Source organism: Puma concolor, chromosome B3, assembly GCF_028749965.1.
Source record: "Puma concolor isolate L17-30 chromosome B3, mPumCon1.1.hap2, whole genome shotgun sequence".
Taxonomy (NCBI): domain Eukaryota; kingdom Metazoa; phylum Chordata; class Mammalia; order Carnivora; family Felidae; genus Puma; species Puma concolor.
Genome location: NC_141672.1, coordinates 9,278,505 through 9,305,464, shown reverse-complemented (window position 1 = coordinate 9,305,464; position 26,960 = coordinate 9,278,505). Strand labels below are relative to the sequence as shown.

Genomic DNA, 26,960 nt, shown 5'->3' with positions numbered 1-26,960 from the left:
GCAGCAGCTTTATCAGTAAGTTCCAGGGCACCACTTGTTTGTAACGATGAGCTCGTGCTCCAGAACTCGCCGTCATCACAGTCCTGCCCCGCAAATGGATTCATTCCACAAAGACTTCTCAAGCGCCTGCGTGCACACACTCTAGGGGGCAGGGGAGCCGAAAAGCTCGCCTAGGGGGACCCCGGTCTAGTAGGGGAGGGGAGTGTCCCAACAACCAGCCCGTGCCAAGCACCCCTCCGGCGCCAACACACGCAGCAATCGCCACAAGCCTCGGGGGCAGATCTTACTGTCGCCTGGCAGAACAGTACGAAGAGGCCGAGCAACTTGCGGCCACCCAAGGCACCGACCCGAGCGGCCCCGTCCTGAGCCCCGCGCGCTCGGGCGGCCCATGGCACACCCGTGGGCGCCTCGGTCTCCGCCAAGCGCCGCTCGAGGGGAAGCGCGGCCGCCGTGACCTCGGACGGCGAGAACGGCGGCACCTCACAATGCGCTGGAAGCGGAGCCTCGCGCTCGGGCCCTTCCTCAGTCGTCGGGGTCGCGTCCGCGTCGTGCCCTCCGGCGTCCTCGCTCGAGGAACGGCCCGCGGCCGGGAGCCTCCCGCACCGCTCCCACCAGACCCCCGACCCTCGCCGCGGAAGCGCGACGGCCCCGGGGCGGAAATTGCCGGCCCGCCGGCTGCCCCACGAACTACAGTTCCCGTGAGGCTGCGCGGGGCCGGGCGGCCTCGGCGCAGGCGCGCGCACGGCGTGCGTGGCGGCGTCAGCAGTTCTAGAACGTTGCTGTGGTAGCGCTCGGGCGCCATGTTAGGACGAAGGGGAAGGAGGAGAAGCGCTTAAAGCGGCGGGAGCGGTGCGGGAGTGGGGTTGGACCCAGGGCTGAGGCAGGCCCCCCCCTCCCTCCCGCCTCAGTGGATCATGCCCAGGGCGGCAGCGGCGGCGGTTGCGGGGGGGAAGTGACTGGGCGGTGCCGGCGCAGGAGACGATGCCGTTGTGAGTGATTTGTATTCTGTTTTCTCTAGCACGCCGGCGGGGCCTTGGGGGCGTCGGGGGGGAGGGGGAGGGGGTGGCGCGAGAGCCGGGCCCTCGGCCCGGGGAGGGGGGCGGGAGGCAGGCGGGAACGGGGCTCTTCCTGTTTCCTCACCCGTTCGCCGCCGCACTTCCCCTAGTGCTCGGTTCCCGCTTCCCCCCACCCCTTCCTGGCTCCGCGGCCGTCGGGCCGGGGGCCTTCCCCTTCCGGAACGGCCGGGGGAACCCGAACCTTACTGCGCTCCCGCTTCTCCGCCCCGTCCGAAAAAAGGAAAAGAGAAACAAAACAAAACAAAACAAAAAAGCCAATGCCTGGCGGCGGGGAAGGAAGGCCCTGCTGGTCGCGGGGTCGGCACACGGGGTTCAGGTTCGCTCTCGGCGTCTCCCAGGCTCGTTTCGATGCTCTCTTCCTGGTCTGCCTCCGCCGCGTCCCTCTCTTCCTCCCGTTTCCAGGATGCCCAAATCGTGCGCCAGAGTTAACCCACTTCCACGTCCCAGCTTGCACGAGCACTAGCTAAAAGCGCAGTTTCGAGCGTCGAGCCTTGCTTGCTCTGTGTTTGGACCCCCCCCCTCCCCCCGCCCCCAGGCTTTCCCCCACTCGGCTAAGGGGCACTCGCCAGGGTGTGTGTCCTCCGCAGCGCGTTTTGTTAGGTGTTGCTCTGTTTTGTTTTGATAGGGCAGTCGGATTCATTCTGCTTGCCTTCTCCCTCCCGTCTCTAGTGGTGCTTTAAATTTTTCTCATTGTGGACTTAACGCCAGTCCATCCCCGCCTTTCTGGTCTCTCGAGGGCTGCGTCTTCTCCCTTGCTTCCCTTGTCGGGCGTTTTAAAAAGTTTCTATTTTCTTTCTCTTTCAAAGAATGAGATGTAATCTGCGAGCTCATTGTTGGGGTCGGAAGTCGCTTACAGTTGTTGTGTTTTGTTTTGTTTGTTTTTCCATTCTGCGTATATACAGCGGTGTCGAGGCCTAAATAGTGAGACTGCATTTCTTCCATTTATGAAGGTTCAAGTGTGAGAGTGCTCCTCTGAGACTAGACTGAATTTTCTTCTTTGTGGTCCCCAAATGAAGCATGTAATTGACACTGGAAGTTTTACTTAAATGCAAAATAAAGGTCTTCTGATTTCTAGACACTTAATACAGCACCATAGGTTTATTTTATTTATTTATTTTTTAAGTAAAGACCATTTCTTTTTCGCAAACATCACTGATTACAGTTTTACAAGTTTATGGGTCTGTGTACTTGTGTGCGTGTGTGTCTCTCTACAGCCGAGGCCCTAACTTTGACACAGGCTTTAAGACGTCTATTGCTTTTTATACAGTATTTTTAAAAAGAATTTCATGCTCCTTCTCACCCGCTCCTGTCATTTTTAATGGACCTGTCAACATTTCTGTAATGAGAATATTTGCTAGTTTTAATTAAATATGCAGACCTAAAATCTTAGAATCTGCAAGATCCCTGTTAATTGATTCATTCATCCTTTTAATGAAATGGTGGAAAGAGGCACTAGGAGCACTGATTTTTGTGGTATTTTCCAGATCAGCAATTAAATGTTTTTAGTGATGCCATGTGACTTCTTTGTGTTAGCTCACGTCTTATTGCTGTGCTTGAAAAGCAACTTTATGATAATCATGGCAGTGTTACAAATTGGTCAGTGATAGGAAATGTATGCCTTGAAAGGTTTTAATTAGAAATAACATAGTTGTGTCTTTCTCTTTAGAAAATAAAAATACTTTTACACCTACTTTTTCCCAGCATTCTTTGAGGAAGGGAGGTGTACGTTTTCTTTAAAGACCTCAGAGCAAAAATGTTTTTGGAAGTAAGTTCAAATGTATAAAATGGAAGACAGAGTTAAGGCAGCAGATTCATACATGGATGATTAGCTTCCCAGTGTGTTTTTTGAAATGCTAACAATATGGCCAGCTTTTCATTAGCTGTCCCTTTCATTTTTAACCATAAGCGTAGTATACATTTAAGTAAACAACAGAAAGACCAGACTGCTTAGTTAAATACGCCTTTTTCCACATTGATTGGCTTTCTTTGTTTTTCATGTTCTGGTGTCACACTGTCTTTCATTTCATTTCTTTGAAGCTGTGAATTGTGATTTCAGACTAGATCTTGTTTGATTTCCACTTGCAGTTTAGGGATGCCTGTCCTGTTAAATTTGGGTGGGTGGGAGTGTGTATAGACCTTACGTGAGTTGTCAGAATGGGTTAAATCAAAGAGTATTGAAGTTCGTTATAAAGCATTGTGAACAAGTGTTCCTGTTTTGTCTAAAAAGCATATGTAATAGCGTGTGTAACTTTGAAAGGCTGGTCCAAGTTAAGAGTCATGGTGATGGGGCACCTGGGTGGCTGAGTCGGTTAAGCGTCCGACTTCGGCTCAGGTCATGATCTCATGGTTCCTGGATGTTAGGGCTCTGGTCTGACAGAGCAGAGCTTGCTTGGGATTCTTCTCTCTCTGCCCCTCCCCTGCTTGAGTGCACTTGTTCGCGCGCGCGCGCGCTCTCTCTCTCTCTCTCTCTCAAAACAAATAAATAAATTAAAAAAAAAAGCCATGGTGATGAAGCTTCCAGAAATTTTGGTAATCTTAGGATCCATCAATACAGTGTTTCCCTGGTAGGTATTGTTGACATTTATGGCCAGATAATTCTTTGGAGGGGTCTGTCTTGTGTGTTGTAAGGTGTCTGTTTGCGTATTTATTTATTTTTAAATGTTTTTATTCATTTTTGAGAGAGAGAGAGAGAGAGAGAGAATGTGAGTGGGGGAGGAGCAGGGAGAGGGAGACACAGAATCTCCCAGGCTCTGAGCTGTCAGCACAGAGCCCTACACGGGGCTCAAAATCACGAACTGTGAGATCATGACCTGAGCTGAAGTCGGACGCTCAACTGACTGAACCACCCAGGCGCCCCCCAATTTTTTTTTTTTTTTTTACAACAAATTTTTGAGAGACAGAGCCACAAGCGGGGGATGGGCAGAGAGAGAAGGAGTCGAAGAATCCGAAGCAGGCTCCAGGCTCTGAGCTGTCAGCACAGAGCCCTTCGCGGGGCTCAAACTGATGAACCATGAGATCATGACTTGAGCCGAAATAGGACGCTCAACTGACTGAACCACCCAGGCGCCCCTGTTGTAAGGTGTTTAACAGCATCCCTGGCTTCAACCTGCTGGATTTCGGGAGCCCTACCCCCCATCTCTCCAGTAGTGACAACCGAAAATGTCTCTAGATGTTGCATATGTACCCTGGCAAGGTTCTTCCATTGCATTAATAGAATATAATGCCCTTCTGGAAACTATATTTTGATTTCTGCCCTACCCTGTGATGGGCAGATCATTATTTGCATGAGCTCAGTTCTGGCTGTCACACTTACAATAAAAAGATTTTGAGGAGAGTAACCATTGTCAGTGGCCTAGCCTTCATAAAACATTTAGAGAATGTTGTTGAAGTTACTGGAGGAGATATTTAACAAGATTTGGGGGAGACCATAGCTTTTCTCCCACCTATTGGGGGCTGTCAAAAAGGTCCATGAAGTTCTAACGGATAGGTCGGGGGCCGCCTGGTGGATGGTAGTGCCAGCGATTCTCACAGTGGGAGCTGGGGGAAGGGGTGTCTCTGAGATCCTTTCAGGGAGTACGTAAGATTCAAATGATTTTCATCATAGTGCTGGAACGTTGTGTGTCTTACTCTGTTGACATTTGCACTGACGGTGCGAAAGCTCTAGTGGGGAATGTTGTTCGTGCCTTAGGAAAAATCAAGGCAGAGAGAGGCACCGTATTGTACTAGGAGTTCTTACATTTCTTCATCACACACGTACATTTCAAAATTTCTTGATGAAACGCTTAAAACACGTTCATTTTAATCTTGACTCAAGTTTATGTCTTATATATGCCGTGGTAACAGAGGAAGTACACATGTATACTAAAAAGTTGCACACGTATGATCGATTTGTGAACTGCACTAGTGTTTTTCCTCACAGAGCTCTTTTATCTGAAAAAACAGATGATGAACCATGGGTTTTGACGTTTAACTTGACCGTGAAGTGATCCTGTCTCTTTAAGGAAAACAGCTGACAGCTTTGGTGGCCAAATGATAAATTTGAACTTTGTGACAAAAGCTAGAATTTTGGAAATCTTGTTTGTGTCATCGTGAGCTTGACAGTTTCCCCCAAATTAAAAAAAATGTTTCTGACTAGATTGGTGGTGATATTAACGATAGTTTTTTTAATTTTGTGTAATGTGTCGACGTTTAGAAGATCTGCAGAATTTTGTTGTAATAAAATTGTACATTGGTAAAAAGTTCATTCAAAGGACAGGGTAGACCGATGCATTTTTTTTTTGTTAAGATTTTATTTTTAAGTAATCTCTACACCCAACAGAGCGCTCGAACTCACAACCCTGAGATCAAGAGTGGCACACTGCACAGACCGAGCCAGCCAGGCACCCCTAGACTCATGGATTTTAATACATTAGAGTACAGGTGGTTTATTGATAATAGTTTGAGCTTTCATACCGTAATCTTTCATAAGTTACCACTTGTGGAGTTTTGGTGTAGTATCAAAGAAGAATATCCACAATTATTTAAAAAAGCTGTTAAAATACTCTTCTCCAGTGAGGATGGTGTGATGCCAGGTTTTCTTCATAGGTGTGTTACCAGAACAACCTATCAAAGGGATTAAATGAAGAAGCAGATGGGCGAATCCAGCTGTCTTTGATTGGGCCAGAATTAAAGAGTCTTGCAAAAATATAAAATAGTGGGATTGTCTCACTAAATTTTTTGTTTTGTAGAACAGTTTTAAACAACTATGTTAATGTGTAATAGGTTTCTTGCTACTTAAATAAACATTAAAAAACATATCCCAGTTATAATTCCAGTGCAGTAAATATTGGCAGACATAATCCATATAAGCGAAAGTTCTTTGGGGTCCTCAGTAAATCTTAAGACTTATAAAAGAAGTCTGTAACCAGAAAGTTTGAGAACTTACAAATTGCTGCTGTACAGCAACAGCTAATAGCTTCTCGTCTGCTGTTTCCAATGGCGGTGCCATTGTAGCATCTCTGGGTGGCTTTTGGGCAGTCTGGAGGGATGGACACAGTGGTTTAAAGACTTTTTTGTTGTCCTGGGAAACAATGCATAGATAACCTTTAGGGAAGATAACTTAAAAAAAAAAAATTTTTTTTAATGTTTATTTTTGAGAGACCCAGAGAGTGTGAGCGGGGGTGGGGCAGAGAGAGAGGGAGACACACAATCTGAAGCAGGCTCCAGGATCCAAGCTGTCAGCGCAGAGCCCGATGCAGGGTTCCAGCCCGTGAACCATGAGATTATGACCTGAGCTGAAGTTGGACACTTAACCGGCTGAGCCACCCAGGCACCCCTAGGGAAGATAACTTCTAACTTGGAGAGATTTTAGTTTTCAGATTTTAGGATTTAGAGATTTTTCTAATGAATTGCTTGCTGCCTAATAAATGTTGACTGTGGTTTTGAAATGTGGTATTTTACCTTAGGCCTGTTTTCAATTCATGCTTTTTGATGGGGAAGTTAGGAGATAAGGTGTGAGAATTGAGTAAATCAGTTCCTCTTCCCTGATCATTCCCACCTCCAGAGGTGAAAGTCTTCTGGCCAGAATGAAGCCATTTGGATTCCTAGCTATTTCCCATTTTGATGGGGTGGGAGGCATGTTTTTTATTCTGTATGTTCATTGTTCTGATTATTCGGTAGCTTTTAAATAATTGCACATTCTCAGTTTATGATTCACAAAACAGCAACGTTACAGGGGGTATTAATTCCCTATAAATAAATTGAGGCTTGAAGTAGTTACTTATCCAGGGTCTTAAGGGTGCTTACATTGTAAATTGGGACTTAATTCAGCTTTGGGTTCCGTGTTCTGTTCTCATTCTGGTACTATACCATCTCCTCAGAAACTGTTTGATCAGCTCAGTTGGGATCTATTCAGATGTCTTAAGTAGAGTTAATTTTCAAGATCATATTTCTTGCGTGTAGAATATTTGAACCTCAAATTTTTTTTACTGCCGACATGTATTTGTTGTATTTGTGTATTATACATAAACTGTAATATACTACAGAACCTAAGATCTTAGTATGTATTTTTAGTGTTATTTATTTAAAGCTACGTACAGCTTTACCACTCTACAGGCTCCTATTTTGTGACGACTGCCTTCTGTGGAAAGTGTTACTTATTTTTTTTTATGTTTGTTTATTTTTGAGGCACACAGAGCATGAGCAGGGGAGGGACAGAGAGAGAGAAGGAGACACAGAATCTGAAGAAGGCTCAAGGCTCTGAGCTGTCAGCCCAGAGCCTGACACAGGGCTCGAACCTATGAACTGTGAGATCTTAACTTGCCCGAATTGGGATGCTTAGCTGACTTTCTAGGTGTTACTTTTTAATCCTTGAATTGTAGGTCTTCAGAATTATATAACATTCTCAATTGTGGAAATTTAAGGATTTGGGAAAGGAAAAAGTGTAGGGATTTTGCTAGGTAGCTTTATTTTCTTCCTCTTCTGTCACAGAATTATCTTTCAAATTTATATTCCATCTATACTTTGTCCAGAAATCAGCTCTGGCATTTTATGATGGCTTTTACAGTTTATGGGTTAAGAATAGTATTCCTGTCATTTTGGTCATCAAAAACATTTTGTATTTCCTGCAGTTAATGTTTTATGCTATGACTGTACACATACACACACACACACTTCTATGTATAAGTACCTATGTGTGTTATAATACTGTTATAATACTGTATATTATATAGTATGTACTATAAAACTATGATTATATATGTGAACATATATGTATATATACGTTTAAGTTTATTTATTTTGAGAGAGAGAGAATCCCAAGCAGGCCCTGTGCTGTTGGCATAGAGCACAGTGCAGGGCTCCATCCCTCCAACCGGGAGACCATGTCCTGAGCTGAGATCAAGAGTCAGAAGTTTAACCAACTGAGCCACACAGGGGCCCCAACAGTATATTTTTGACTATTCTTTTCTTAAAAAAATTTTTTTTCAACATTTATTTATTTTTGGGACAGAGAGAGACAGAGCATGAACAGGGGAGGGGCAGAGAGAGAGGGAGACACAGAATTGGAAACAGGCTCCAGGCTCTGAGCCATCAGCCCAGAGCCCGACGCGGGGCTCGAACTCACGGACCGCGAGATCGTGACCTGGCTGAAGTCGGACGCTTAACCGACTGCGCCACCCAGGCGCCCCTTGACTATTCTTTTCTAATACATCTTTATACTTTTTCAAATTCTGTTATATTTACATTGTCTTCATTTTCAAGTTGTACTTGGAAAACTGATGCATGAGTACTGTGGTCTGGCTATTTAAAAAAAACATTTTTTTTAATATTTATTTTTGAGAGACAGAGAGAGAGAGAGAGAGAGAGACAGGAGATGGAATGTGAGCATGGGAGGGGCAGAGAGAGGGGGACACAGAATCTGAAGCAGGCTCCAGGCTCTGAGCTGTCAGCACAGAGCCCGACGTAGGGCTCAAACTCAAAAACTGTGAGATCGTGACCTGAGCCAAACTTGGATGCTCAACCGACTGAGCCATGCAGGTGCCCCAGGTCTGGCTATTTTTTTTTTTACTTCTCCTAGTCTGTTGGGAGAGGGGGCAAGAAGGCAGTTGGAGGTGCCCTTAGGAAGGAAGAATAACTTGGCTATTATAATTGAGTAACAAGTACCTGCATAATCAGCCTTGCATTTCCAAAGTTTGCCTTTGGGATTCATCATAATTTAGTCCCTTGAGCATGAACTTACTGGACCCTGTACTTACTAAATATTGGCTGATTCACTTGGAATACATATTTTAAGAACATAACAAGTAGTTCTAGATATGTTTGGTACCGCTTAACAAAGAACACATGGCAGATAAATTAGTGATTCTTAGTATAATTTCTTAGTGATCAAGTACATTGTCTTGTCTGTATGCTTGACTAAGCTACTACTAAAATCAAAACGTTCAATGTTAGGGGCGCCTGGGTGGCTTAGTCGGTTAAGCATCCGATTTTGACTCAGATCATGATCTCATGGTTCATGAGTTGGAGCCCCGCGTCGGGCTCTGTGCTGACAGCTCAGAGCCTGGAGCCTGCTTCGGATTTTGTGTCTCTGCCTCTCCCATGCTCTCTCTTTCTCTCTGTCTCTCTCTCTCTAAAAAAAAAAAAATTAAATTAAATTAAATTAAAAAAAATTAAAGCATTCCACATTAGACTTCTTGTGAAAGTAATTGTAATATTTCTGCTAAGGATTAATATTGAGTGCACATTGAGACATTTTAGAAAGATCCCTTATTCCTTTTCTGTCTGGTGTCCTTTTCTTCCTGTGTAATCCGGATGGGCACATTTTGTTATGTTTAAGGCTAAAGCCTCTTTACAGCAAATCACACTGTGGTGAAATGTTACGTTGAGTAAGTTTTCGTGATTTACCGATTGCTTCCAAAGAAGACTATTAAACAAGTTAAGCTTTCGATTTTAGCTCAAATAACTAAAACTAGGAAGAAATGCTAAAGTGTTTTCTATTGGCTAGTAGCTTTGGATTTGGAGGCAGTTGACTTTGTTGGTACCATACGCCACAACATATTCCACATGCTCAGTATGAGGAAGCAGGGATTCATCAGTAGTATGAGCTTTGTTTAAATTGGGATGCAGTCATTACACATTAACCATTTGGGAAAACACCATTGGTGACTTGTCCTTTCCTTTTCTGTGTTCGTCATCTGCCTAGACTGCCTCCCCCCACCCCATCAAAGTCATTCAGAGTGCACACACCTCCTTAACGATTTTCTTTGGCATAGCTTCGATTCTTTGTTTCTGTAGTATTTATTTTAAGCTTTTACTTTGCACTTGTTTTTTAAGGATCCCAGACCAAATTTGAGATTGTCACCCAGAGCAGAGACAATTTTTATATTCCTGATTTTAGTGTTGTATTTCATAACATATTTAGGAATTCAGTAAATTCAGCCTAATAAATATTATGCTTTCTGGCAAAATTAAGGTAAATGAGAAAAAGAAGCTTTTAGAAAAACTGGATTGATACAAAGTTTTATAAACTTGAACGCTTTAGCAGTTTTCTGGAGCAAGAAAATGGAGCATGATTTTCTTTGTATTTACTATTTCTAATCACAGTATTGCACTGAAAAATCCATTTTTTAAAATGTTATTTATTTAAAAAAAATTTTTTTTTTCAACATTTATTTATTTTAGGGACAGAGAGAGACAGAGCATGAATGGGGGAGGGGCAGAGAGAGAGGGAGACACAGAATTGGAAACAGGCTCCAGGCTCTGAGCCATCAGCCCAGAGCCTGACGCGGGGCTCGAACCCACTGACCGCGAGATCGTGACCTGGCTGAAGTCGGAGTCTTAACTGACTGTGCCACCCAGGCGCCCCGAAAATGTTATTTATTTTTGAGAGAGAGATGAAGCGCAGTGGGAGAGGGGCAGCGAGAGAGGGAGACACAGAATCCAAAGCAGGCTCCAGGCTCCGAGCTGTCAGCACAGAGCCGGATGTAGGGGTGTGAACCATTGAACCCCGAGATCATGACTGGAACCAAAGTCCGACTGACTGAGGCACCCACATGCCCTATGAAAAATTCGTTTTTTGAAACTTTGTTTATTTCACTTTAAAATAATGTGCTTTGATTAGCATAAACTGATTTTAAAAATCTAATAATCAAAATGCTAATGATTGTTTTCAATTAAACATTTGCTTGGTGTTCCTTGCTGCCAGGGAAAAATTTTAGGGGATGATTTTGGCCTTCTTACTATCACTAACTTAATTTTATGGTGAATAGTAGAATTAGATGATTTTGCCTTTTGTAGGACATCATTAAATTTGTTTTTAAAAATAATTTCACAGTGCTGAAATCTTTAGAAAGTGCAAAGTGAAATTCTATCTTAGTTCTTTTTGGTGTGTTTTTATGCGTTTATAGACATAATAAATTTTTCAATATATAAAACTGTGTTTTGTGAAAGATGTAGAAAGACAACTCAGCATAAAGGTTACAATTATAGTTAAATGCCTGGGTTCTTATCCTGGCCCAGTGAATTTAGGTAAGCCGGTGTATTTGTTTGTTTCTTCTTTCCTTTCTTTTATGTTTATGTATTTTGAGAGAGAGAGAGAGAGAGAGAGAAAGAGAGAAAGAGAAAGAGACCGACCGTGAGCAGGGAAGGGGCAGAGAGAGGGAGAGAGAGAATCCCAAGCAAGCTCATTGTCAGTGCTGAGCCCAACTGTCACACGAATTGAATCGTTGAGGTCAGGACCTGAGCCAAAATCAAGAGTCTGACACTTAACCAACTAAGCCACCTGGGCGCCCCTACTTTCTTCCTCTGTAATATGGAGACAGATACAGTAGAGTTGCTAGGAACAATTGGGAATATTGTAAAGTGCTTGACCCTGGAATATATTGAGGTTTCAATAAATCCTATTATCATAATTATATTCCACAGTTTATTTCACCTGATATAGTGTGACCATTTTTTGCATGCTACTACGTGTAATAATCACCTTTTTCTTTTTATATGGCATTGTATTACATTGTAAGAATGTAGTGCAATTAATCAGTCCTATATTATGTTAATAGATATTTAGGTGGTTTCCAGTTAGTGCATTGTATACAGTGCTCCACCGAACAGCCTTGGATATCTTTTTGTATTATTCCTATGAGGAAGGTCAAATTCTGGAAGCTGTGGGGTCAAGGAGGTATTTAGATACCAAGCATTCCCCCCCCTCCATAGGGTATAACCCTGGGATAGACACTGTTCATTTCAAGTTTATTGTTGCTGTACAGGAGTTTGGACCCATATTTGGCCTGTCTTATAATCCATTGTACCCCTATCCTAAAGTGGGTGGAAATTTGGATTTTTATGTTCTATTTCATATACTAAAACTGTGTTGTGAGTTAAAGAGAACGTGTCTCACAATTTCAGGGCCTTTTCTTTGAGTCTTGTGTCCTGGTATCCCTAGTATTGCTAAAGGTGAAGTTGCTGGATACAAACTTTTTTTTATTTTTTTATTTATTTTTATTTATTATTATTATTTTTTAATGTTTATTTTTGAGACAGAGAGAGACAGAGCATGAACGGGGGAGGGCCAGAGAGAGAGGGGGACACAGAATCCGAAGCAGGCTCCAGGCTCTGAGCTGTCAGCACAGAGCCCGACGCGGGGCTTGAACTCACGGACCGCGAGATCATGACCTGAGCCGAAGTCGGGCGCTTAACCGACTGAGCCACCCAGGCGCCCCTGGATACAAACTTTTAAAGTTGATACATGCATCTTTTATTTTAATGAACATTGCCATATTGCTTTTTAAGATGATGTTCACTTCCTCTGTGATTGTGAGGAGTGCTCATTTTCTTACAACATTACCAATATTGTAGGTTTGTAATAAGTCTTTCATTTTTACCAGATGTATATCGTTGTTTTTCTGCAGTCTGACAGAAGAATGTTTGTCCTGATTTACTTGCCTGATTTGCAGTGAAACTTTTTAGTTGATTTAAAAAAAAAAAAAAAAAAAAAAAAACTCTTTATGCATTATGACTCCGCATAGGTTGCATGTATTTTCCTCACTTAATTGTTTTAACTTTATGATACATTTTTGTTATATAAAAGCTAGAATATTTTTACGTAGGTAAATCTTTTTGTGCATTTTTGAGTTTTGTGTATCTTAAGCATGGCTCTGAAAATAGTGTTCTTAATTTTTTTAACTTTGAAGTATCTCTAATTTTTCAATATTTTGAAATAATGGCATCTGAAATATACATTTTACAATGAGTAACCGAACCCATTTGAATATTCCATACTTTCCTCACTGACTTGAAATGGTTATTCGTATGATTTGTACAAAGATTGATCAGACTTCGGATATATGGGCACAAAACAAGTTAACAAATCATACTATACTATATACTTAACACTATTTGAGTTAGCTTTACAATCATGTACCCTAGTGGTTGTTGATATTTCAGTGTGTACTGATTAAGTCAGATGTCTAAACTTTAGAAATAAATATATAGCTGAAATAAGCAACCTATAGTCCTATGCTAGTTTCACAAAAATGTTGATATTCTTTCTAAGTACCTAAATATTCTAATTAGAACCCTGTCTTGGATAGCCTAGCATTGGGAAAGGATGGACTTTTGAGTATTGGTTTAAAACTTCCTATGCTTGGAAACCGTTCTTTAGTGTTGTAGGTGTGTTATAGTTTTTAAATTTCTAGTCTGCCATCCAATGTAGAGAAGAGAGGTCCAGCTTACTGGTAATGTAACTAGTGGCAGAAGTGAAACGAGTGATCTGTAACTAGTAGCTGTGAAATCAGCCCTGCTTTTTATTTCTATTTATCAGATTGCTTCTGAGTTGAGAGCAGACTTTGTAGACAGAGTTTTGGATTCTATTGTCTGGGATTCTATTGTCTGAAGTCCTAGAGGTTTTTAAGGAAGCTGTGTTTTAGGAAGATATGCTTGGTAATAGTGTGGATGGTGGACTGGCATGGCAAGGGAGAAAGGGGCAGGACAAGGTGCCAAGAGTCAGAACGAGAATAGTTGGAGTGGAATTGTTACACAGAACGTTAGAACAAAAAGTCAAAAGGAAAGGTGGGCGTGTGTCCTGTGTAAGCTTTGCCTTGATGAAAAGATTTTAACTATTGTGAAGGAAATATCCCATGTCCTAAGGGAGAAAAAAATTGTGAACATTCTTACCGCTGTGCTCCCCCACACCCTCAGTGCGCCGCTCTGGTGCTCACCAAAACAAGCGGGGTAGGGGAAGTAATGTTTTGTTGTCTTTTGTGATTTTGAGAGGGGTCAAAATTTGTAAATGTACTGTAAGTACATATACAAGTATGAATTTATACCTTGCTCCGATCCAGAAAGAATTAAGACGGAATGCTTTAGTTACATGTGAAAAACCAGCAAGATGTTTGCATTAAAGATTGGGTGAAAAGCGGGGTGCCTGGGGTCATGATCTCATGGTTCGTGAGTTCGAGCTCCATGTTCGGCTCTGAGAGCTTGGAGCCTCCTTCAGATTCTGTGTCTCCCTCTCTCTGCCCCTCCCCTGCTTGGGCTGTCTCTCTCTGTCTCTCAAAAATAAATAAACATTAAAAAAAAAAAAAAAGATTGGGTAAAAAGGTAAAGTAAGGATAGAGATCTAAAACAGCAAGAAATTAGGATAAACTTCTTACAAACAGTGATACTTGGCTCATTGTAGAGAACTTGCTGAATGGCCACCAGTTTCACTCTCAGAATTCAGTGTGTCCTAAAGGTAAAGATAAATCACATTCCTGAGATGAAAATAAACTGCTCTTTAGGAAAAGCATAAGTGTTCTTGATAGTAACAACCTGAAAGAAATATTAATGAATCACAAATACTGTGGCTCTGTATCTAATGTGGTTTTTTCCTCTTTGTTTTCATAATTGTAGAATTTTTATTTTTTTAAATTTTATTTAGTTTGAGAGCGAGAGCACGCACGCGCTCAGGCATATGCAGGGGAGGGGCAGAGAGAGGAGAGAGAGGATCCCCCAAAGCAGGCTCCACCTGTTGGTGCAGACCTGATGTGGGGCTCCATCCTGTGAACTGTGAGATCATGACCTGAACCGAAATCAAGAGTCGGATGCTTAACTGAGTTGCGCCCCTAGAATTTTATTTTTAAAATAGAATAATGTCTGAAGAAAATTAAGTACTGGCAAAAATGTCTCTAGAAAGTGATAGATAATGGGCAGATGTCTAATGTGTTCGAGAATGGGAGGAAGAGCTTTGTGTTCTGGGGATTGGTAGCTGTCCGGTGAATTGTTCCAGGAGAGTGTGTATTTTTGTTTTGTTAGAAACAGAACAGCAAATAAAGGATCCTTTAAATTGTTTTATCAGTCTACTTGATTTCTAATTTAAAATTGAATGGCAAACTCCACTTTCTCCATTTACGGTACAGTCATGGCTAATGTTTCTGCTTGGGACATTTTGGACATTCAAAGCATATGGCAGCCTGGAACTCCCTAGTCTAGCTACTTAAGCTAAGATTAAGTCATTTTTATTGGAGGCACAGGTGTCTTGTAACTTTCATAACATATTTCTTCTTTTCCTTTTATTTGGTTGTGATTTATTTTTATTTATGCGTTCTTGAATTAGTATTATGTTCTATATGTATACATGTATAGATATATACGTTTTTTCCTGAATTAGATGGGATAAATAAATGTGATTTTATTTTAGATGATGCGACTGTATTTTGAATAGAGTAAATAAAAAGTTATAATTTGCATCTGATATGTTTCCCTATCAAAATGTTAATGTGGAAACTAATATAGAAATCAACATTTTTTTTCAAATTAGGGTGAGCAAACTTGATGTGAATTTAGAAATATGAGTCTATATCCTAATGTTCTGTTGATACTGTTGATGTAGACAGGGCCTTTCCAAGCATTGTTTTTTTTGTATGAGAATGAAAAACCTTAATATTGAGAAAGAAAAACATGGGAAAGATAAGTGAGCCTTAACCTCACAGAGAATGGGTACTCATAGTTTGTTGATGATCCCAAACTCAGCTGGTAATGGATTTCACCCCTTCAGACAGGAATGAATGCAAGAAACCTATTACTTGCTCAAAACAAAAAACAATACAATAGAGGCTTATTACCTGAAGTTTTGAAAACATGAATTCCGTTCAGACTTGACGCGAAATCTCTCCTTACTTGAATCAAGTCTAGCTAAAATGAACTTTATACTTATTTTCATTTCTGGCTCTACTCATCTTAAAATCTTTTTTTTTTTTTAATTTCTATTTTTATTTTATTTTTTTAATTTACATCCAAGTGAGTTAGCATATAGTGCAATAATGATTTCAGGAGTAGATTCCAGTGATTCATCCTCTATGTATAACACCCAGTGCTCATCCCTACAAGTGTCTTCCTTAATGCCCCTTGTGCATTTAGCCCATCCCCCCACCTACAACCCCTCCAGCAACCCTGTTTGTGTTCTATATTTAAGAGTCTCTTATGTTTTGTCCCCTCCCTGTTTTTGTATTATTTTTACTTCCCTTCTAAAATCGTTTATAAAAGTATTTTTGATCCTGGGGTCGTCATGAAGGGTGCTAGTTTGCTTGGAGAAACTCCTAGGAAGCAAGAAAAATATGAGAGTGAATATATATAATCTCTTTGGGATATGTGGTTAAGTGTGCTGTTTTTTCATTTAATATGTAATTTACTGGAAATCAGAGTAGTGTGTGAAGGAGAATTCTCAAATGGTTACACAGTTTTGAGGGCTACCTTTTTGTTGTCAGTTTTGTGGAATCTGATGATAACAATTTGTTTATTGACAAAAACATACACTAACCAGGACATGATGAATGCATTTATTGGGTTAATTTTGTATATTTTAATCATATGAGATGCTACATAAGTTTGGAAAATAGAACATTAATGTAAGGTATTCGTGCTTGGTACTCAGGTGAATCCCCAGCTCTGTGAATTAACATGGCTTTTGCATAGGTCTGCAGTTTAGGTTACAAGAGTAGGGAGAAGGATCTGACATGAATTAGTTGCTCTAACAGGTATTATATCTGACATACTTATTTAGTAAATGTTACTATAAAACCTGAGTTAAAATTGAGACAGTGCATAACTGGACCAGGAAACATTGACTAGATGATACACAGACCAATGGCTAACTTAGAAACAATCAGGATGGCTGTCCTGGCATCCTTAGGTCTGTGTTGGTATCAGAAGACAAAGTATAGAACACAGCCCAGCGTTCACAGTATAAGCCAGAACCCAGTGGACAAGTATTAAATGCATAACGGAGCTTCCTGCATGGGACTCTTGCATTTGGCATGTTGCTGCTTAAGTATAGTACTTCAATTTTTCTTTTTTGAACTTCAGTTTTTTTTTGAATTTCAATTTAAAAAATACATATTTAGAACTTGGAAAGAAAAGGAGAGGTGTGTATGTGTGTAAAACGAACACTTAGTTTTTTAGTGAACAGAGTTTGGAAAAATAATTGATCCAGATGTTATGTTCTTTCCTTAGCCCTTTCCTCATTTTGTATGTTATTCGATTTTTTTCCCCCTAAGGTTTATTTATTTATTTTGAAAGTGAGCGAGCTCTTACATGCAAGCCGGGGAGGAGCAGAGAGAGTGGGAGAGAGGGAATCCCAAGCAGGCTCCTTACTGCCAGCACGGAGCCTGATGGAGGGGTCGGGGGAGGGCCCAAACCCACGAACTGTGAGATCATGACCTGAGCCGAAGTCGGACACTTGGCGGTCTGAAGTCAGCACTTAACTGACTGAGGCACCCAGGCGCCCTGGACTTGTTAGTTTTTAAGTAATAATTGTGTTACTTACCTTTAGAGCTGTTGTCCATTGACTTAGAATTATTTTAACAAAAAGAATAAAAAACCACTGGTTTCATTGAAAAATTACTGGAGTCGAATTAATTTCTGAAAGCATTTCAAGCATGCCATGCCTTTTTTTTTTAAAACCAGTTATATTAAAGTCCTACTGATTGTAAAAATTGGGAATTCCTCTTAAAATGGAAAAAACTTTTAGACTAGCATCACTGTGGAAGTGTGAGCCTCTTATCACAGATGTGTAAGGTTTAGTGTGAATATAGTGCCTCCCACTCCACAAGTTATGTTTGTTATTTGCCCTGTATTTTCTGAATTTTATTCATTGTGAGCCAGGTACTAAGTTCTGTTTGTGGGGAGTCTCTTGTATTGGTTAAATGGTGTTTTTGTAGCTTGTTAATCGTTGCTTTAGAAATAACTGTGTATAACAGATTTTGGCTCCTTTTCCCGAAGTAAAATTTTTTTCAGAAATTCACTATATTCCAGATTGTATTTTCTCTACCAGTATGTTTGATCTGGATTTTTCCAGCTTATTTAGATACTTAGGTAGTGGCAAAGTTAAACTCTTTGGAGTGGGAAGAGAAATAAAGTTTTCTTTTTTGCTCACTTGCTTTTGGTTGGTTACTTTCTGTGGTGAGATGTCTTTGAGAGGAAGCTTTTCGGGTGGGCAGGGAACCATCTATGTTTAGCAATGCGTTTTACGAAAGCGGTTCTAGTCAAGCGATTTGTTTCAAATTGTAGAACTTCTTTGGCAGTAATCGTATCCAATTCTGTTTGCAGTCCAGTTACAACGCAGGGATCACAACAAACACAGCCGCCACAGAAGCACTATGGCATTACCTCTCCTATCAGCTTAGCAGCCCCCAAGGAGACTGACTGCCTCCTTACACAGAAACTCATCGAGACTCTGAAGCCCTTTGGGGTGTTTGAAGAGGAAGAGGAACTGCAGCGCAGGTGAACTCACCCGCCCGCGTGTGTTTCTTTTCGTGTATAATTTTTTTATTACTGTAATAAACTAGTTTTGAGGCCTTAACCTACTCAGAAAGCCAGAATTCTCCTCTGAAATTTATCTTTTTCAGACAGCAGCAATACTTAGCAAAACCTTTTCTTTCTACATAGAATTTTATTCCCTTAATTTTGAATTTTGATGCTTTTGGGTTATTACAGTACAGATTTGTCAGAAGGGGAGTGGCTGACTCAGCTGAACGAACGTCTTGGCCAGTGTGACGTTGCCTGCCTGCATGTCGTTCCCCACCGTGTGCTTACTTTTTGGAACTTAAAAACTGGTTACAGTCTGGGGAGCCGCCTATTGAGCACCGATTCTCATTTGAGTTAGTAATGAAACAACTTGATACTTGATTGATATTTGCTCTTTTCAACAGGATTTTAATTTTGGGCAAATTAAATAACCTGGTAAAAGAGTGGATACGAGAAATCAGTGAAAGCAAGGTAAGGTGACGTATTCGTATGTGAAATAATTTGCCAGCTGAACACAGCGGTAGTCTTAAGTAACCCCGTTCTTCCTAGAATGGACTTAGTCTTCACTGCAGAGTTTGTTTTAGACCATTGGTTTGATATTTTGTTTCTAGTTATTTTGAAAGCTGGGAAAACAACTGAATTCAGTGACTTATAAGTACTGTCTGGTTGCCATATTTAAAACTGAAACTCAGTAATTACTTATGCTTCACAGAAATAATAGATGTTTCCCTGAAGAGGTGCTTTAAAAATGTATATTAAGGGGCGCCTGGGTGGCGCAGTCGGTTAAGCGTCCGACTTCAGCCAGGTCACGATCTCGCGGTCCGTGAGTTCGAGCCCCGCGTCGGGCTCTGGGCTGATGGCTCAGAGCCTGGAGCCTGTTTCCGATTCTGTGTCTCCCTCTCTCTGCCCCTCCCCCGTTCATGCTCTGTCTCTCTCTGTCCCCCAAAAAATAAATAAACGTTGAAAAAAAAATTAAAAAAAAAAATGTATATTAAGTATTTGAGAATCTTGTTACCTTTTAAGCAATCCTACAGCAACGAACAGTTTTTAGGTTTTCGGATAGTATACTCTCAAACTGAGTATGTTTAGTTTTTTATAACATTCTCTGAATTCCTAAAACTTCATTATGAAAAATCATATATATATATATATATATATGGTGGTTGTATCCATGATGGGGCTTCTGGTAAAGGAAATAAATATATTCTCAGAGTTGTGTGGGGAATTCATTTGACCCATTTTTACAAGTTGCATAGGGGTGCCTGGCTGGCTTAGTCAGTGAAGTATGTGACTCTTGATCTCAGGGTTGTGAGTCTGAGCCCCACATTGGGGGTAAAGATTATTAAAAAAAAAAATTGCATAGATAGTGGTAATTTTCCCAGGGCAGTACAAAATGCATATTTAATGTATAACAACTGTAAAATTGATGGAAAGAGAACCAAGAGTAAAGAAAACCTGAGAGAGATGTTAACATAGAAGAAAGTCTTGGTTTTGGTCAAGTTTATAATATTGTTTTCTTGAAACCACGTGTATATATTTCAAGTAACTGATTAAAACTTCAGCACTGGGAGTATTGTAAATAGGAGATTCCGTGTAGCACATGTTTCTCATTGATAGAATTCCTGATACGAATGAGATTTTTTTTTTTTCATCAAAAAACTTTTTTTAAAATATTTACTTTTGAGAGAGGGAGACAGACAGAGCGTGAGCAGGGGAGGGGCGGAGAGAGACACAGAATTGGAAGCAGGCTCCAGGCTCCTAGCTGTCAGCACAGAGCCCGATGAGGGGCTCAAACTCACAAACCGTGAATTCGTGACCTGAGCCGAAGGCGGACGCTTAACCGACTGAGCCACCCAGGTGACACCCCACGAAGGAGATTTTTAAAAGGAAGTTCTTTTTGAGCTGAGCAGAAGATGTCCAAACTTAAGTATTTTTTCCTCCTTTATCGAACTTCGTGTTTCCTTAACCTTCTGAGGGAAATATCTATGTTTTAATGGCATTGTCTTAGATGTTTAAAACCGCAGCCAAGTAGACAAAGCCAGGACTTAGATTTATTTGATGTGAAAAATGCATATTGCTTCATTGATAGTTTTGTTTCATCTACTTCCTCAAGTGCCTCCTCGTAAGTTTCTTTAACCAGTAATTCTTGATAGAGTTCTTCCTGCTGGTTTTTCTGAGGGTAGAAATTTTGTTTGGGTTAATGAAATTAATGCTCATTCCTGTTCAAATTTATTGGTGTCCTTTTCTGTATAGCTTAACTGCAAGTATTAAGTTGGTTAGAGAATGGGACTGAGGTTAGGCTTCATAAATTTTGATCTTTTGTGTTTGCCTTTTGTAGAGAGAATTTCTTCCTCAGTTTTAAGACTTGATATAGGATTTCTTGATGTTGACACTGTTGGTATTTTTGGATCAGATAGTTCTTTTTTAAGGTTGCTATCTATCCCTGGCCCCATTTTTACTAGATACACCGCCCCTGTCCTCCCTCCCCCCATCTCTCCAAATTATGACCCAAAATATTTCCAGATGTTGCCATATGTTCCTTGAGGAGCAGAATCATCCCTGGTTGAGAAACAGTGATTTAATATATAGTTCCAAATCATTTTTAGTCTTTTGGGAGGGGGGGAATTATATAAAATTTTAATTTTACTTCAGTTGTCTTGTTTGCCATCTATATCCTAAGACTTAAAAAAAAAAAAAAAAAAAAAAAAAAGACTTGCAACTTAAAATACTTTTCTGTGCCCCGAATTAAGGAATCTTCATTCTTCATTTCTGGGTAACAATTATTATTTTTTAAATTATTATTATTATTATTTTTAATGTTTATTTATTTTTGAGAGAGACAGAGACAGAATGAGAGTGGGTTGGGGCAGAGAGAGGGGGAGGCACAGAATCTGAAGCAGGCTCCGAGCTGTCAGCACAGAGCCCAACGCGGGGCTCGAACTCACAAGCTGTGAGACCATGACCTGAGCTGAAGTCGGATGCTCCCCCAACTGAGCCACCCAGGCGCCCCATGGGTAACGATGATTGAAATAGCTATAAACATGTTAATGTCTAAATGTGTACTAATACAGTAGCCACTAGCCACGTGTGGGTATTTCAGTTTAAATGAAGTAGAATTAAATATTCAGTTCCTCAGCCAAGCTAGCTGTGTTTTCAAGGGCTTAATAGTGAAGTGAAGCTGATGGCTACTATATTGGACAGTTCTTTAGAGCTTGCTCGTCCAGAAGATTCGTGTTTTACTAGGAAGTCAGTGTTCTCAGGTAGCTTCTTCCTAATTCCCTTTGTAGACCTATTTCAGCAGCATCTTACTGGGTTAATTTAAATAACCAGGCCATCTTTGCATGTGAGGTTTTTAGTTTTCAAAATATAGGAGGACAAAAAAATGTAATATTTTACATACAGATCGTCTGTTTTCTGTAGGTGATGATTAAAAGTGTCCTTAAAAAACAAGGGAGTCCCTGAATCTTTATGATTGATTGTTAGGGTTTTGGAGTATGAAGTAACACTGTTTATGTTATTTGGGGGAGGTGAGGAATGATTTGGGGTTTGGTAGTGAATCAGACTTTACTGAGGAATTAGAAAGTGAAGAGAAACATTGACCTGGCACACGTTAAAATTGTTTTTTGTTTGGGCATGTATTATCCTTACTTCCAGTGGCATTAAATACTCACCATAGTGAGTACCGTGGGTCAGGAAGATGAGTACCAGGGTCAGGAAGATGATTTTTAAATGCTTTCCTTTCCTTTTTCTGGATGTTTCTCCTCTAAGAAACTGTCAGTAAGTTTTCTGTTCAGTCATCCCACCAAAACCTTTTGAGAATCTGAACTATTATGTAGCCATATTGGCCTTAAAGTCACTTTTGATATGGTAAAATTATACTGTGATGTACTATGGGGTATTCAATATGATCATTGAATGTAATCTTCTAAGCAGTCAGAATATGTGTTTTTTTAAATATTCTAACATTCATGATGGGTGCAACATCTTAGTCATGAATAAAAATGAGTAAAAATCTGCTTCTAACACGGCTCCTATGGAATTGCACACTCTCAGTCCTCTTTTATAGCAGTTTCCAGAAATGTGGCAAAATTCTAAAGTGGTTTGGGTCACTAAAGAATGCTCATTAAAAGTTGGAAATTGCCTGAATTTCAAGATTGGTTGATATATGAAGGCCTGGTATTTTGTAGAGCTTATAGAGTTTGTTTTGCCTCCATAAATGTGCACTGAATTCTTACTTGGAGTTGTTTTTTGTTTTTTTTTTTTCTTTTTTCATATATAGTGCTGTTTGCAATAATTTCCTTTGTACTCCCCTGACAAAATACCCATTTTTTTGTTTGTTTCTTTAAACAGAATCTTCCACAATCTGTAATTGAAAATGTTGGAGGAAAAATTTTTACATTTGGATCTTACAGATTAGGAGTACATACAAAAGGTAAATACTGTTTTAATTATCTTGAGACGGAGTACTTGTTTTAGTTCTTAAACATCATAATGACACATTCGTCTCAGTTACCTCTGTATCATACAGCTTAGGTTTGCGTGGGAGATAGAGTACTTCAAGGGGCCTAAAGTTGGTTAAGAAGATAAAGATGCCTTCTAAACCTACACTGTCCAATACAGTATTAAGTAAATGAAAAAATTCAGTTCTGTACAGCATAGGGAATATAGTCAGTAGTATTGCAGTGACGTTGTATAGTAATATGGTGACTGAGAGTGGTGAGCACAGCATAATGTATATATAATGTTGTTGAGTCACTATGTTGTACACCTGAAACTAATACAAGATTGTATGTCAACTGTACTTCAATTAAAAAAAAAAATGCAGTGCCTCCCGTGTTGCAGAGTGCGGATGTAGAACATTTTTCTCATTGGAAAGTTCTTTTTTGGACAGTGCTGTTCTCTACATCATTTCCTCTACCTGAAGAAAATGAAGTTGGGAGATGAGAACAAAAATGAATTAAAGCTTTTAAAAAAGACCTGTGGATTTTCTTTTCTGCTTGCTTTTTTTTTTTTCTCTTCCCCATGCTTTTTTTCCCCCCACAGTTGTAAAATACAGTTAAGCAAAAAAACGAGCCAAAACAGTGTGTATCTGCAGCCACTGGTAATCACTGGCAGTATTTTCTCACTTGCGCTTGTAGTTTTTTCCTACCCAGTGAAAATGTTGTCATGGCAGAGAGCATTTATGGGCTCCTTAATAATAAGCTCTCGCCTTCATGATCTTATTTATTCCTCAGTACTCTTATTCTCAGCTAACAAATAGAAGTCTGAGACTTAAAGAGGCAATAGGCTTGGACAGTTTCTCCCAGTCATGTCTTGGCGGAACCAGGATTTTTCAGCCATTAACCACAGGCTTCTGTGTTAAAAGTGTCTGCCAGTGTAGTGTTCTCTTTGTTCTGGCCTCCTTCCACCCCATCTCCCGCTGCTCCGTGCCAGTGGTAGTTGGTGCATTTGCTTCTGATGTGTCCTGTACGGGTACGCTTTTCTCTTTCATGTATGTGCTAAATATACAGCCTTCAGAGTAATGCCTTAGCTATTGAGGCTTCTAGGAGAATGACTGTGTTGACCTGATTCCACATTGATCTCTCCCTTTTAGGATCCTGGTTCTTGATTTAAGTCATCTCTTTTGTGTTTCCCCTATGTACTACTCTGTGCTGGCCTACTATCAGGCACTGAATTTGTAACAGATATCTTACATTGGTCTGCCTCTTTGATTCTTGCCAGTGATCCTTTTTGAAGTTTATTCTATAGGTCCCATTTAGGGTCCAGATAGAGGCCTGTAAGTACCAGTCACAGAATGTGTAGAAGAAAACTGTGTGTGTGTGTGTGTGTGTGTGTGTGTGTGTGTGTGTGTGTGTGTGTGTGTGTGTGGTTTGCTAATGAACATGGCTATGACCAGCAACATCAGGATGTTGGGTGTATTCTTGAATAGTTCCCCCTCTTCACCATTAAAGTCCTATCTGAGTCCCCTTTGTTTGACTCCCAGGTCACCTGGGCCGCTATAAATAGGATGCTGTAGGAAAAAAGATATCCCATCAATTAAGATGACGTTTTCCCTATATTGACCAGTACTTTCTTTAAGGGGAAGGGCACATTTTTAGAGGCTCACCGGTATAATGTTAACAGAATCTCAACATCAAGTACTGCCATGATAAGATGTAAAATAATTTTCTTGTAATAGTAATTAGTGGTTGATGGGCTTAATTTTTTTTAGGTGCCGATATTGATGCGTTGTGTGTTGCACCAAGACATGTTGATCGAAGTGACTTTTTCACCTCATTCTATGATAAGTTGAAATTACAGGAAGAAGTAAAAGATTTAAGAGTGCGTAAATGTTTGGGGTGAAAGGGGAGGAGTTATAAACATCAGTGAACTGAGTGAATTTTATGGTGTAGCCATCATTTATTGAGCTCTTGCAGTTTGCCAGACCCTTTCAAGTGCTTAACATGTATGCTTGCATTTTACTCTTTACAACAAGTCTGAAATCATAAATTTAATCCCATGAACAGAGTAGGAAATAAGGCAAACAAAATAAACATTAAACGATGTAGCCACAATGACATATCTGAGTGGCAGAAATCAAGGATTTGAACCTAGGTTTGTCTGATTCAAGAGCCTAGTGTCTTAAAGCTAGTTGCTGAGAACCTAGTCTTTGTCAGGCATTTTGCTAAATTATGTATAAGCAGTTTCAAATAATCCCATTCACTTACAATTGCTAAAACTAGTATAGGTCTAATCTGTACTTGGCAGCGACACTGAGTTTATTTAATTTTCTTACAGGCTGTTGAAGAGGCATTTGTACCAGTTATCAAACTGTGTTTTGATGGGATAGAGGTAAGGCAGTTCTTGCTGTGTGTAATTTTGATTGGGGTAGGCTGAAAGTTTATTTTAATTGCTGAGTTGGTATGATACTAAAATTTTTTTGGGGCGGTGCCTAGGTGGCTCAGTCGGTTAAGCGTCCGACTTCAGCTCAGGTCACGATCTCACAGTTCGTGAGTTTGGGCCCCGCATCGGGCTCTGTGCTGACAGCTTAGAGCCTGGAGCCTGCCTCGAATTCTGTGACTCCCTGTCTCTCTGTTCCTCCCCCGCCCATGCTCTGTCACTCTCTCTCCTTCAAAAATAAATAAAAACATAAAAATTAAAATTTTTTAACGGAATTGACTCCCGGTTCTTTGTACAATATCAGTTTTAGTCTTTTAAAAAGAGCCTCATGAAATTGAGAGCTAAAATATAGGCAGCAATAATGCAACATTGACTTTGAAATGCTTCTGTGGAACCATTTACTTGGTAGGTTCTCCACATGCAAATTTTATAGACTTTTAGTCTCATTAAGGCAATAACACAGTCTATTTTTGCAGCTAGAACTTTGCCTTGACCTCATTTAAATGAAATATTTAAGAAGTTTAGAGAAAACTGTGACCTGATATTGTGTATGCAGAGAGATTTTCTGGGAGGGGAGGATTTAGGAGTTCAAATTCTTGAGATGACACTCATTTCTGTCTGCTACTTTCCACATTTGTAGAGAAGGCAGTTGGAACAAAGCTGATAAGACAGTGAAGCGCCTTCAGTTACCTGTGTCACTTCTGCCGTATGTAATGGTGCTGGGAAGCCACTGGTAGTCATAGTGCAGATTGTAAAATTCTGAAAACTGGAAGGGTAATGCTTTATTGTTTACAAAAAAAGCGACTTCTGTAATTGCTACATAAAATGCCCAGCTCCATCGTCCTTGAAAAATAGATATAAAATAAGTACACGTTAAATGTTAAATTTAGTAAAGGTCCTTAATAAGTTGACATAAGATGTTAAATTGAGTAAAGGTTTGTCAGGTTTAGATAGATTTGTTGTCAATGTTTAAATAAATATAAAACCGTCTGTAACGTATAGCAGTGCCCTGTTTTCCCCAAAGGAACGTTATCAAAAGATAGGAGGTTGTGTTTTGGTGGAAGACCCAACTCAATTGTGTAAACTTTTCAAGATGGAGATGAAAATCAAATAGTTACTCAAAATATTTAATGTATTCATTTTCTGTCCATACGTTATATAAAAAAAACAGTTTTAGGGAATGTGTTTACATTGCAACATTTTAAAAATCATTTTATCCTAACTTTTTTTTTTTAAGTTTATTTTTATTAGAGAGAGAGTGAGAGCGCATGTGCGCCATGCACCAGTCGGGGAGGGGCAGAGAGGTGAGAGAGACAGTCAGTCCCAAGTAGGGTCCACGCTCAGCGCAGAGCCCAACACGGGGACACGGGGCTTAATCCCATGATCGGGAGATCATCTTAATGGACTGAGCCAGCTGGCCACCCCCATTTTATCCTAACTTTAATTGGCAGTCTCCTTGAGTTGCTTTTTGAGGTATCTGTTTTTGTAAGCACATGATCATTATTTCTGTCTATATTGGAGGAGCTATTTGGATGTTGGAATTTGTTTCAATGGAACTTTTTTTTTAATTGTTTTTAATGTTTGTTTATTCTTGAGAGAGAGACAGAGCATGAGCAGGGGAGGGGCAGAGAAAGAGAGAGAGAGAGGGAGACACAGAATCTGAAGCACGTTCCAGGCTCTGAGCTGTCAGCCTAGAGCCCGAAGCGGGGCTTGAACTCACAAGCCGTGAGATCATAACTTGAGCTGAAG

At 40.4% G+C, this 26,960-nt stretch overlaps 1 protein-coding gene across 8 annotated transcripts in view; it reads left to right on the top strand.

The window, feature by feature from the left end:
• The first annotated feature begins 770 nt into the window (after positions 1–770).
• Positions 771–26,960, top strand: part of PAPOLA (poly(A) polymerase alpha) — a 62,129-nt gene continuing 35,939 nt past the window's right edge. For 2 of the 8 annotated variants that reach the window (XM_086708856.1, XM_086708853.1), the window contains exons 1-6: positions 1,165–1,392; positions 18,135–18,308; positions 18,737–18,803; positions 22,683–22,764; positions 24,544–24,653; positions 25,110–25,163. In XM_086708856.1, the coding sequence (XP_086564982.1) occupies positions 1,334–1,392; positions 18,135–18,308; positions 18,737–18,803; positions 22,683–22,764; positions 24,544–24,653; positions 25,110–25,163 (546 nt within the window). In that variant the 5' untranslated portion in view covers positions 1,165–1,333. Of the gene's footprint in view, positions 990–1,163; positions 1,393–18,134; positions 18,309–18,736; positions 18,804–22,682; positions 22,765–24,543; positions 24,654–25,109; positions 25,164–26,960 lie in introns of those variants that run through there. The other 6 variants (XM_086708855.1, XM_086708852.1, XM_025919102.2 and 3 more) reach the window with 5 other exon arrangements.